This window comes from Asterias amurensis, chromosome 13 (genome assembly GCF_032118995.1).
Source record: "Asterias amurensis chromosome 13, ASM3211899v1".
Taxonomy (NCBI): domain Eukaryota; kingdom Metazoa; phylum Echinodermata; class Asteroidea; order Forcipulatida; family Asteriidae; genus Asterias; species Asterias amurensis.
In genome coordinates, this window is record NC_092660.1 from 8,892,769 (window position 1) to 8,905,725 (window position 12,957).

The following is a 12,957-nucleotide window of genomic DNA, read 5'->3' on the forward strand; positions in this document are numbered from 1 at the left end:
CCCCCCCCCCCTAGGCAGATTGGTTTACTCCTCAGCCTCCACCAAAGAAACTCTTTGTATACATGTAAGTCACCGTTTCTTGCCATATTCAGTTGTTTCAAATAATAATTTACTTTACAATTTACTTTACAATTATTAACTTAACTCCAGTTTACATACTTCAATGTTTACAGACTTTGCCATTTAGATTTATCTGAGGTGCTTTCACATAATTGTATATGATAGTTAAAATGCATTCCAAAAAAGTGATATATTTTTTATATCACGATACTTTAAGTGAAAAGTTTCTCAAAATTCATTATACTATCCAAGGCTGATAGAGATGTGCAGTTTAAATACAAAATATATTGTTAATAAATTTATTAGAATTTCATAAAGTATTTGCCAAAAAATTTCAAACTTGTTGCAATAGTTTTCATGTTGTTCTATGTTTACTTTAAACTCAAATGCAATCAAGAGATGTACAGTACAAATTTATAAATAGTAATTTGTTAGAATTTTATAAAGTATTTGCCAAAGATTTTTAAACTTGATGCAATAATGTTCATATTTTGTTTTTTGTTTAAATTGAGCTGAAAGTTTGAATTGAAGAGTTGTATGATGTCAAAGTTGTTTTTTAAAGAACCAATAAATCCTTGACAGGTAATTTCCCAGGATTTTTCCTGATTTAAAGATTTCCTTGAGCCTTAAATTAATAATAATCTTTGAAGATGTTAAAGCAGTCACCAAATGGAGAAAGAAATAGTCCATATTGTGTCCAATCCTGTAGTCTTGTATTTCTGGTGATTCACAGAGTCTGTGAACCTCCTGAATTGTAACATCTGAGAGGCTCCGGTCAAGGGGGAACTCCAGGCATGCAAGCCATTTTCAGGAATTTTCACAAATTTCAACTCTTACATATATTTTGTAAAATCTTTGCTTGATGTGATTGAATAGACGGCAGGACTTGCAATCACAAGGTTGTGGGTTCGAATCCCACCAAGCCAACCGCTGATTTTATAAATATTGTTGTCCAGTTTACTGAACCACAATTTCTAATTTGTGCAATTCATAATCATAGATCTCAAACCAATGTTTGCCAGCTTGGTATTTATATCCTCATGTAGGAGTTTGCCGAGCTCCCTTGACAGGAATCTTCACAGAGACAACTGATGTTCAGTGTGGCTCTTCCATTATGCTTCTGTACCCCCTCTGGTCATCCACCATTTTAAGGAAGACCCTGTGCTTTCTGTCGTGGAATTGCTTTGTCTTTGGATCAGGGTGGATGACATCACCAGCTCCTCCCATAGACTTCATAGCATCCTGCAACATAAGAACATCAAATTTGTTGGGGCTGTTTGGTCATTGCTCTTACATGCTTACATGCGGTAGCGAGGATAACAATGTAACAATACAAATCCATGGAAACTGCACAAAATGGCAGCCGTTTTTTTTTGCTAACCAGTAAAATACGTTTACACCTTCAAAAATTTGCTCCCCAATAAACAGGGCTATGAAATTTGGCCCTGAACAACTGCGCTTCCATTATCAAACTGTCTTGCAAGCTTATATGATAGTGAGTAATTGGTGAATTATGTTTAAAATGACGTACCTGAACAGTTGGGAACCAGCCAGAGGCACGGGCACCAAGTAAAGATGCACCAATCAGAACAGACTCGCTCTCCTTGGGAAGAACAATGGGAAGACCTATAAAACAAAGCATTGGAGAAAACAATGAAAATCTACTTAACAATTAGACTATTGACCCCTTGCACGCGTGTCACACGCGGCGACTGATGCCACGCTCACCATGTTGGTGGGCAGTTAGGTTTACATGTAATAATGCCGCGTCGCCTAAAATGCGCACTTCACTGCATAACGCACAGCATACTCTATAGAATTATATATGAAAACGCACAGTGAAACTGCCCAGCAGTATGGCGTATTCAAGATTTTTATGATGATGACGTCAGGTGAAATGGGTCAATAGTTGAATACACAATTAACCTGTCTTGTCCTCACTAAATTGCTATTTTTATATTTCAATCCAAAAACTGCAAGTTATTTCAATGACTGTTTTTATCAGGTCATAAAAGTAACCACAAACATTTATTGTGAGAAAGATATTTTTTTTCCTAAAGCTTGTTTGCACGAAGGTAAAAACAGTAGTGAAACTTGCCCTCTGCATTTATCCACCCCCTGCTTATTTTGTGGTGCAGCCTTACCCTCACATCAATAACACCCCTGAGCAGGTTTTGCATCAGTCCAGATTCTTTTGTTAACCCCCATCCATTGTGGAGGTAAATTCAAACGCCCATGTGCTTTTGCTCTGCCAGTATGCAAGCAAGGCAGTGTGCAGGCGTGGCATGTTATACAGGCAGTACAGAGGCAGTATGCAGGCAAGGCATGGTGCTGGCACTGGCAGTGTGCTTTGTACTGTGCTTGAGGAACACAAGTTCAGGGAGTGCTGTGCAGATTTTTTTTTACCTGGATTTACCTGGATGAAGAGACTAACTAAAGCTTACGCTTATTATTTTGTCCATTTTGACTGGAAAACTGTAATATTGGTGTTATCCAGGGAGTGATGTGCAGATTTTTTACCTGGAGTTATACATGTAGAGCTTATGCTTATTTGCCACTCTCGACTAGGAAACTGTAACATTGGTGTTATTCAGGGAGTGCTGTGCAGATTTTTTGAACTGGATTTAACCTGGATGTAGAGACTTAAAGCTAAATGCTTGCCCCTCTTGACTGGAAAACTATAGAATTGGTGTTGAAGGGCTGTGTTTCAATGGATGGTCGGAACAGTGATTCTCAAGTCGAGATGTGAATTGGTTTACGGACGAAGAGCTAATGACTGAGTGGGGTGTGGATGATGAAATCCCAACTGCTATTACCAAGTACGTAAGTTTTGTTGATTTTAGAGCCCTCTGAATAAGTGTACGGAAAAGTTTCCGTATCCACAACTTTTTTATTTGTTATAAAATAGTATCTAAGGGGGCAGGATACATACTGTTTTTATAATATTAAATATTTGTATCCTTCCTGCTATTGGCGCTTGGGCTGTTTGGATGCCGAGCAAACAAAAAATAAAATAAAATTTTAAAATAATATATAAATATTGTGCAACATTGTGAGTTTGGAATTTTGGTCCGAAATTGAAAAAAATCTGCCATGCCGGCATGGTCAAATTTTCAGATTTGGGGTCAACATTTGTTAGGTGATTTTATGGTTTCAAAAGATAAAGAACGGACTACTCAAGACATATTTGAACAGAGTGTGGACTGGGTATATTTGCAAAAGTTTGAAATTTATTGAGAATTTTGTGAGTGGCCCACATTTTACAAAATGGCAGCCCTAAAAATATTGTTTCGGCGCTGGTTTGGGGCTGTCACAGAGTAGTTACAACTTTTGTTTCATCTTTTTGGGGAAAAAAATGTTAATACTTGTTATAAATGTAGAACATATCACAAGCAACCCTATTTGTGACTCATTTAAAATAGTTATACAGACTACAATCTGTCTAATACCTGTGACGTCAGCATGCGTTTGTATAAAAAGTTGATTCTTGCTGAGTCCCCCGCAAGCAAACACCATTGATATACGATGGCCAGCGCCCTCCATTGACGATATGATATGCCTAGTACCGTGCTGCATGCAAGCAATTGACAAATAAAAAGATATTAGTATTCAATTAAAACCATTCTGTGATAGATTTGAAAAATTAACATGAGGCGGAAAAATTCATAATTAACAGATTGCTAATTCGCCCGGGCTGATTACTTATTCACAAGACGGAGACCTTTGTCTCCTACCAAAACAACATACAAATGGGATGGTTTATTACCGGAACTAACCAAAAACTATGGGTTTTTTTCACAACCTCTCTTTGCCCATAATCTTTCGGAAGGTACCGCTGGAATTAGTTTAAAACTCCCCGCACTGTCTAGTGGCTGTCCTTATGGCTAAACACATCGCTAATTCACTAAAGCTTTATTGGGCAGCCTGGACAAATGGCTTTATGTCCCATCCGAAGGATGATGAAGCATCGTGGTAAAGTGTCTTGCTTAAGGACACAGGTGTCATGACTGGGAATCGAACCCACACTCTACTGATCAGAAACACCAGAGTTTGAGTCAGTTCCCTTGTAATTTTGATCAAACTTACAGCAATGGCTTGCACTGTTGCTAAGTAGAGTACAGCAAGGTCACTGATGGAGGTAGACAGGGACTGTCCACTTATCTAGATGGTAGAATAGACAATTCATTTAGAACAATCAGGTTGAAAGTGTGGCCATATACATTGTACACACTGGGTAAGTTGGGTCATCAGGTCAGGTCAGCCAGGTCAGTCTGGAGCAGTCTGGTAAGTCTAGTTGGTCAGTCATGTCAGTCTGTCCGTCAGGCATCAGTTAGACCATAGAGCAAGGTCATGTCAGTCAGTCAGGTCAGTCTGCAGCCAATTTCACAAAACACTAATCCTATCTCGGTAACTCGTCCTAACTTAGGATGGGTTCAATGCGTCCTACTGCTATGGATACGGAAACTAACTTGTCCTCAGTCCTAAGATTAATCCTAGTTTAAAATGAATTTGGTGAAATTGACAGCTGGTCTGTTAGGTTATGTCAGTCAGGTCAAGTCATCAGTTGGTTCTGTTGGTCAGGTTAGGCAGGTCAGTCAGGAAGGTCAGGTCGGTCAAGATGGTCAGGGAAGTCAGTCAGGTCTGTCAGGCAGGTCGGTTAGATCATCATTCCGATCAGGTTGGTCAGGTCAGGTAAGCTCGGTCAGGTTGGTCAGGTCAGGTCAGGTCAGGTTGATCATCACGTCAGAATGGGCGGTTGGTCGACCAGGTTGGATTGATCCGTCAGTTTTTCAGTTCGGTCAGTTAACAGTTAGGTCAATTCGGTCAGTCTAGTCAATAGTTTGGTCATTCAGGTCAGGTCGGTCAGGTCAGCTGGTCGGTTGGGTTGGTTAAATATACCATTCCTTTCAGACTTGAATCTGCCAGTGGTGAGCGGTTTCCATGGAAATCCGGCCATATATGTAAATCTCTCGTCAATTCTGCCATCGACACTGTTGGTTGAGATGCTGACATAATTTCAAGTAAGTTGAACAAGTGCTGATATACAGTTACACCACTACGGAAAGAACACATTGATTTTGTAGATACTTTTATTTAGTATGAAAGAAGTTATTGCCTCCAAAGTTTTGCAAAAACACTAAATCAGGATTTTTATTTCTTCTATCATAATATTAAACCCCATCCTAAGTCCTAAAATATATTCCAGATGGTTTAAGCATCTAGCCAGTAACTTCATGACTGGACAAGTCTCATGGTCTTGTGATTGTTTTCAAATGTTGAATTTTAGTCAAAATGTAAAAAAAAATTAAATTTGTTGATTTATTGCAGAATACTTATACCCACAAAACAATTAGATAAATTTTCTCTATTTTTTTAAATTTTTTTTTTAATCCAAACAGTTCCAATCCCTAAAATGTGAAGGCATGTTTGCTTCTCTTTTCAATGGAAGACTTTTGGGACGCTTGGTGGCAGCAGACTTACCAGGTCAATCCATTGTTCTCGGTCATGTGCGCATGCTCAGAACTACTTAAACAATGGAAATTTACCTGGTAAGTCTGCCGCCCCCCTAGCGTCCCAAAGTCTCCCATTCTGGTCTTGTACACAATTTTCTGGTCCAGTCAGTATTTTGAGCTAAAAGCCCTGTGGTCTGGTGGTTTATTCCCCAAAATTCAAGCCCTGGTCAAAATAATTGTTTTCTCTTATCACGTCTGAAGAACCATCTTGGTGAAGGATGAAAAAGATAACTTACTTGTTTTCAGCTTCCGTCTTGAGTGTTTGGTTTGCAGGATGGGATTCAATAACGTGGTCTATGAGTTTACCAGACACACTCTGCCCTCCTTCATTCAGCCAATAACCTGGGACCATTGCACTATAGTAGGGTCCCCAAACACCAGGGACAAATGTTGGCTCATTGCTGATCTGAAAATAAGGAGAAAGGGTGAAATTTGAGTAATAAGGCATATCATGGCTGAACGATCTAGTTCACTGAACCCAAGCACTGGTGTTGTCAGCAACAGAGTGTAGGTTTGAGTCCCGCGGTCAGGACACTTGCCCTTGATCAAGGCACTTAACCATAAATGCTTCCTAAACAATTCAGCCCCAGGTAGGTGGCAACTTGTCCTGATGGTAGTTGGTTTGGATCTATAGCTCAAATCAAATTAGTGTAGCCTTCACCTTGAAGTGATGTACATGTATAGGCGATCTCTCATACAAAAATAAAAAATCAATAAAATATCAATTGTTTCTATGAAGTTACAGGAACACGTTGCCTTGGGTCGAGTTGGTCTTTGAAAAGCGTTTGTAACCGTTTGTTATAAAATGCATATACAATGTGTGGTTAGAAAGATGATTTAAAAGTAGAATACAATGATCCACTTGAATTTGCCTTGAAATTGCGTGGTTTTCCTTTTACTCTGCGATCTAACACGGTTGGCATTTATTGGCAGTCAAAAATTTGCCTCTCAAAAATGGTCGACGAGGTAAAAGGAAAACCGCGCAATTTCGAATGATACTAATTTTAAAAATATCTTTCTAACCACATGCATTTTACAACAAACGGTTACAAACGCTTTTCAAAGACCAACTCAACCTATCCAAGGCAATGTGTTTCTTTAAGTTTCTTAGTTATTGTTCACCAATTTTGTTTAAACCTGCTTTGCTAGGCTTCTTGATTCAATGTATTGTTCTAGATACAAAATCTGTTATACAAATGTTGTGTTGGGTGGTTAAGTAAAACAAAGAATGCAAAAATAAATACATTTAAATGGGAAGTTTTTCACTCACTGCCATATGGCAAGATGATGTTCCACTTATGAGAGCTAACCGTGATGTCATTGTGACATCATCATTTGACATTCCGCAGCAAGATACATCAGCACCAAGCACACCTGTTAAACAAAAGGGACAATAACTGGTTAACCTGTTAACCATAAGAAAATATGTTGAAATCTGTGGTTCAAAAACTTCCCTGGAGCCAACAGTAAAAAAAGAGACCTCTACTGGTCCCAATTATTAAATATTAGCTACATTGTACCTCTGGGATTTACACTTGTGGTAGCCACAAAACATAGCTAATCGAAAGTTGCAGTGTTTTTCGCTTGACACTCTGGGTGAATTGAGGACAGCTCTGTCGTCTGCTGAATTGGAACAGTTTAATTATATTGCACAGAGCCAACGCTGATGGTTGTTACTGACGTCGTACTGAACTTGTCCCACGCCATCTTGTCATTGTACGCCTGCAACAGGGAAACTGCGTCATTACATTCGAGCCTCCACCAGACACGAATTTCACAAAATGGCCAATGAAATGCTCTTGTGTAAGTTTTACTTGCACTTGTAAGCTAATTTAAACGTACCCATATTTTGATGATTCTACAGTTGTGATGGAATGTCTTTTACATACCTAGACCTCCAGCATGGGCATCAATAATGGAGGTACCTACAGGCGTTCCTGGCAGGAGGCCAAGTTCTGCTGCAGCCTGATTGGTCAGCCCAGAGCCAACGGGCTCCCCTGGCGACAAGACAGTAGCACCTGTAATTTCGAAAGAAAGAAAAAATCCTTAATAACTTCGGTCCTATAAAAGCAATGTATACCTTTGTTTTTTGGAATAGTTTGATTATTCTAATCCTATGTAGATATTATATACAATAAAACTTACCTGAGAAAAATTTCATTTCTAAAGGTTGTAACATTTTTGAGATAGTGCTGAAAATCTGGAGCGGAAAATCCTTACCAATTTTAGCGTAATTATTTTCCTTGAGATCCCCAAGACCGATTTCTTCCCAGAAGGAATCACTCCATTCAGTCCTCCCGTTCTGGTCAGCTTGGTACGTCCATTTACAAACCACTGAGCAAAGAGATCTATCCATTGACAAGTAAAATATAAAGGGCAAACACTCTTTTAAATAAAAAAAAAAAAAGATACACTGCCAGGAAATATTACTCGGTCAAACTTTAAGGATTGTGCACATTGTAGGTTCTTTGTGTTGTGTTAAAGAACACAGTGCTCGAGGGCTCGAGTTTGGCAGAACTATCCACAAGACTGCAGGATTTGTAGATCAACATTTTTACTTCACTAGGTATTTATATATTCCACTGATATGATAGGGAATAAAAGGTACCTTTGAAGCCGGCAGGGTAGGCAGCCGTGTGGTAAAGGCCCTCGCCTTCGGCTCGGGCCTTTATCGCACGGCAACGACCCTGCAAGGTTTAAAATGGACGTTGAAGAACGAGTCACTACTCTTTTATTCCCATTCATAAATGCCCTTTTGTTAAAAACATAAACAAATACAGTTATAGACATTTTAACAATTGCAAATTCGAGGTTTGAAATATTTTTTTCCAAAACTTTGTGAAGAATCTGTTTCGAGGCGCGTGGGTTGTGTTACGCGCGCGCGCTTAGATTACGCGCTGATAGCTATGATTTGCGCGTTCCGCGTGATAGCCAGCTCAGTGTGCATAAACAGAGCTCCAGTGTGCATTAACAAAAGGTTTATGCACACCCACGTGATGCGCTCTCCAACAATAGGAGTAAAGAAACTGTCTGGGGTATCTATGAATATGTGATAACTACCTCAAGGGACTATAATGTCCCAGGGGTCTAGTGCAAACTCTGTGTAGTTTCTAGTAGAAATATTTGTACTTTAAAAGTTTACTTAATGAAATCCTCTTTTTCATCACCTCGATAGTGTTCCAGTTGCCCTCCACGTCAAGTAGTCTGGCAGATCAAAGAAATGGGCAGCTCTGTCCCAACACTTAGCTTTGAGATTCTGGGATGAGAAGAAATTGAATGGAGTTGGTGAGTACCTTTAGATCTACATGTAGTACACAGAATTCTGCACTTATTTGTAGCTGGTTATTCACACTCTTGTCTTGAGCACGATTTTCTGCTTAGCAACTTTCATGCGAACCCATTGGTCTATACCCCTGGGATTAGCAGGAAAACAGATCTCAAAGTCGAAACAGATAACTCAACAGCTTTATAGAATTGGCACTACAAGTGTAGTGAAATTAGTTGCCATTGGGTGCATGGCTGTCTTCTGGATCTGCTCATTGGCTTGGCATAAAACATGTAGTGAGCAGACAAACTTTCTCATCACCATTTCTCTACAAAACAGCCTTACAGAATTGGGTCACGACTGTGAAGTAAAAATCTGCTCACCTTTGGGGAACAGGTTGGCTCAGTGGTTCCTTTCCCTGCCTTTCACCCCTGTGGACCCTGGTTCGAATGCCACTTAGACAAAAGCCTATAGTCTGGCATTGGATTTTCAGTCTTCACCTGGGCCCAATTACATGGCTCTGCTTACCGTAAGCACAGAATCGGCGCTTAAGGAAGCAGGGAATTCTGTGCTTACGGCAAGCGTATTTCATGGTTTAGCGACGAATTTTGGCTTCTGCGCATGCGTACTCCACGTTACTAGGCATTTTGCGCTTACAAGGCTAGCGCAGAAATTTGGCGCTTGCACATAAGCGGGGAATCGTGATCGTAAGTGCAGAATACGGCGGTAAGCAGAGCCATGAAATTGGGCCCTGATTGCGTGGGCTTTTCCCCTTTGGTGCTTTCCTCTCACATCTAAAACTTAAAATATCTTCATGTTTCCTATTAATCCTGTAATTGGCGCTTATTGTGCTGATGGATGTGTAATCATATACAAATATAACAAATAAATTAAAAACCTGTTTCAACCACAACAGTTTAGGAGGTTGCATTTCCAGTGATATTGTCCCTCCCACATAGCGCAGTACGTCATGCTTTGTCAGATTGATCTCAGCGGCCTGCTCTGACGCTCTGTGATCCATCCACATAACTATATTCCTTTGATTATCTCCTGAAAGATAGAACACCAAAAAAAAAAAAAAAAATAGAAAATGTTACTTGAACTACCAAGAATAGTAGTGTAGCAGTACAGAAGGCCTTTATAGGCAAAACAGATTTACTAACACATTTTGGTTTCTTATATGAAATCATATCTGGGTAACTTGAGGGTGTTTTTCCATTTTGCAAAATATCAAAGGCATACTATAATATACCCAAGGCACCCACAGCAATGGACCCTTCCCATGAAATATGCTAATTACATTCACGCATGCGTACAGACCCTGTTGGTTGGCAAACGCCATAGAGTTGTGCACTAAGCAGACGCGCAATCGCGCCATGTACAAAACAGCGCGATTTTCCCTCATTTTGCCAACCAAAATGTTAGTGCGCACGCGCTGTGTGCAATTTACATATTTCATGGAAAGGGTCTATTACAGTAGTGACCTTTGTTGTGGCTGTGGTGCCTTTTCAAAGTTCCAATACAAATTTAAAAGTTCCCTCACAAAAATGTCCATTGCTCCTTCAAGAATGAAATTCAAAGCCTGGTCCCATACCTTAAAACTGAGCATTTCTTCTAGTTTCCCATTCATATTGTTATCGCCACTGCTTTTGCTTTTGGATAGAGCAGTAAAAAAAAAAATGAATTTAACTATATAAAAAAATGAATAAATAAAAAATAATGATTACAAAAATGAAAGTATACATATTATTTCTTACAAAAATGGTTTAGAAGGAACAACATCCCATTTAAAAGTTACTAATCTTTACTTGTGTAAAGACACTAGACTGGGATGTTCCAGAATATATCTCACCACTCTTGCTGACTGTGATTGGTTGGAAGTTGGTATCCATGGCAACAAGGGAGCAGGTTGCATCAAATCCAATTCCCTTGATTAGACTTGCATCTAGTCCTTCCATCGCTTCCTGTTGGGAAAATTCAGGCACAACTGTGAGGGCTAAGTGTTACAAGAGGCGATATTTCTGTGAAAGACCCTTGAGCCTTGACTTGAGGAGTTACCGGTGTGGCGGCCTCAGCGCTCCGGCGGTCTCAGAGCTCCGGGTGACGTCACCGGGGATTTTGGCACGCAGTAATCACGGTCTCAGATCTCTGGCGTGCCAAGCTCTCCGGGATGACGTAGCATGCTGTCGTTGCGAGCGTGAGTCTCCACTGACCTCCCCCGTTCCCCCCCTCCCCCTACCGCCACAAATAAATATTCGAGACCTGTTTTGTTATCGTACGAGTGCTTTTTCGAGGGGGCAACCCAAAATCCTTTTCTGGCTTTCAGAAGAACCTGAACTTTGTAATTCCCACTCCTCAAACACTTATTACGTGATTACTTTTTTCACAATATTGTCCATACGCTCCACTCGTTCACCACACGATATGGGCGCTGCCATGACAGCTACGAGAGTAAACTTGTGGACAAGTCGCTTATGGTCCCACGCGGTGAGATAGTCGAGTTGCAGCGAACTGCTGGTTGCGCGACTACTACGAGCTGCCTGGAGTCGGGCAGCGCAGTAGTTGCGCAACCAGCAGTTCGCGCGTGGAGAGCATCGCTGCAACTCCACTATCTCACCGCGTGGGACAATAAACGACTTGTCCCTAAGTCTACTACGAGAGTGTACACTGCACGGCGCATTAATCAACTGGCATGGCATGACGTAATTCTACCGTATTTGGTAATCTGGAGCTCTGAGAACGCCGGAGCTCCGAGACCGCCACACCAGCACAAAAGAAAGTGATTTTTCTTTTGCATAATGTGATAAAATATAATAAAAACAATAATAAGGTGAGGTTTGCGGTAACACCATGTCAAAGTCTCTTTTGAGTAGGGTAGTTGATAGCTATAGACCTTATGCACATGACGTCATTTTAGTAGGGCGCCCTCAGGAGGTTGTTCATCGGCCAATCCAGTACAAATCTGTGCGTTTTGATTGTTTCATTACCGTTTTACCTCTAAGATGGAGGCTGGATGACGTCGCAATGCATTAAGGTCTACAAACACTTTTCAAAATAGATTTTCACATGGTGTTATCACAAACCTCACCTACATATTCTCTTAGTCTCAGCATAAAGTTTCAAATCCTACTTTATAATAATAATATTAAATAAATAACTAAATTAAAATATACTTTTTTTAAACATCTATTTGACTGCCTATTTCTGAGAGTTTTACAAATATAGAGTACTTCATATAAAGCTTGTAAATAAATTTAATCCATTTTTTTTAGACGTACGTTCATAGCTGCACAACATTCTGACCAAATATTCTCTGAAGATTGCTCGTAGATGTCTCCTTCCGACTGCCAAATTCTGATTGGTCGACTCGCTGTCCTTACCATAGTTCCAGTGTTGTTGACAACTGCTGTCCGTACGCTGGCTGTACCAACATCCACGCCAATAAACAAACCAGCCGAGGCCTTGCGGTCAACCATTTTCAGCTAAAAATAAATGTGGGGTCACTGATAACTTGTGGGTACAAATAACAAAACTGTGCGATTTCCATTTCATAGCGCTACAAACCGTAAGCATGAAAAGGCATGCTTACCGCAAATAAATAAATGACGCCACAATGCAAATCCATGGTAAACGCGCAATATGGCACCCAAATTTTCTGCTAACTGTGAAATACGCTTGCACCGTAGCAATTTTTTCTGCTACAGTAAGCACAAAAATGTGATACTATGCTGTTAAGCAGCGCTATGAAATTGGGCCTGGCAGTTGGGTCATAACCAAAGGGATTGATGAATGATGACCTTTTTTTTACATTTTAATTTTATCGATCGCCTCATTTAATTTCTACCTTTTAAGTCAGAATTTGAGTGATGAAACAAAAAGACACACTTTCAATGTTAATCCTCACATTCACAACGTTGTTGCCATACCAAATAATTACATCTCCTGAATTATCTTATATCTTTTATAATTACCAAGCGCTAGCATTAGCACTACTAGCAGACGATTCCAATCCTCCAAAACAAAATTCATAGTCTGGTACTTTTTAAACTTAGCACCAATCAATTACTACAGAACACGAGGTCCTGGTTTTAAGGCGAATAAGAAAAAACCAATATCACG

General features: G+C 40.0%; 1 protein-coding gene across 2 annotated transcripts; it reads right to left on the reverse strand.

Annotated features, from left to right (window-relative positions):
* Nucleotides 1-18: 18 nt before the first annotated feature.
* LOC139946132 (FGGY carbohydrate kinase domain-containing protein-like) lies at nucleotides 19-12,848 on the reverse strand. 2 transcript variants are annotated; one of them, XM_071943749.1, is made up of 14 exons: nucleotides 12,683-12,784; nucleotides 12,117-12,320; nucleotides 10,691-10,802; nucleotides 9,737-9,888; nucleotides 8,741-8,829; nucleotides 7,794-7,921; nucleotides 7,463-7,591; nucleotides 6,844-6,947; nucleotides 5,810-5,979; nucleotides 4,960-5,116; nucleotides 4,147-4,221; nucleotides 3,510-3,630; nucleotides 1,592-1,686; nucleotides 19-1,302 (listed from the first exon to the last, which is right to left on the reverse strand). In XM_071943749.1, exons 2-14 carry the CDS (start codon nucleotides 12,312-12,314, stop codon nucleotides 1,156-1,158), a joined length of 1,677 nt encoding a protein of 558 aa, XP_071799850.1. In that variant the 5' UTR covers nucleotides 12,315-12,320; nucleotides 12,683-12,784; the 3' UTR covers nucleotides 19-1,155. The 2 variants fall into 2 exon arrangements, with proteins under 2 accessions (XP_071799850.1, XP_071799849.1); XM_071943748.1 differs by lacking the exon at nucleotides 12,683-12,784 and adding an exon at nucleotides 12,810-12,848 and having other exon boundaries at nucleotides 20-1,302.
* Between the last annotated feature and the right edge of the window lie 109 nt (nucleotides 12,849-12,957).

Excerpts from the sequence above, each read along its gene's own strand:
- LOC139946132 (XM_071943749.1), bottom strand. The coding sequence starts at position 12,314 with ATGGTTGACCGCAAGGCCTCGGCTGGTTTGTTTATTGGCGTGGATGTT. Across the intron at positions 8,830-9,736 it reads AACTGTTGTGGTTGAAACAG|AATCTCAAAGCTAAGTGTTG; the intron begins GTTTTTAATTTA and ends TTCTCATCCCAG. Across the intron at positions 3,631-4,146 it reads CAACAGTGCAAGCCATTGCT|CACGGTACTAGGCATATCAT; the intron begins GTAAGTTTGATC and ends GCTTGCATGCAG.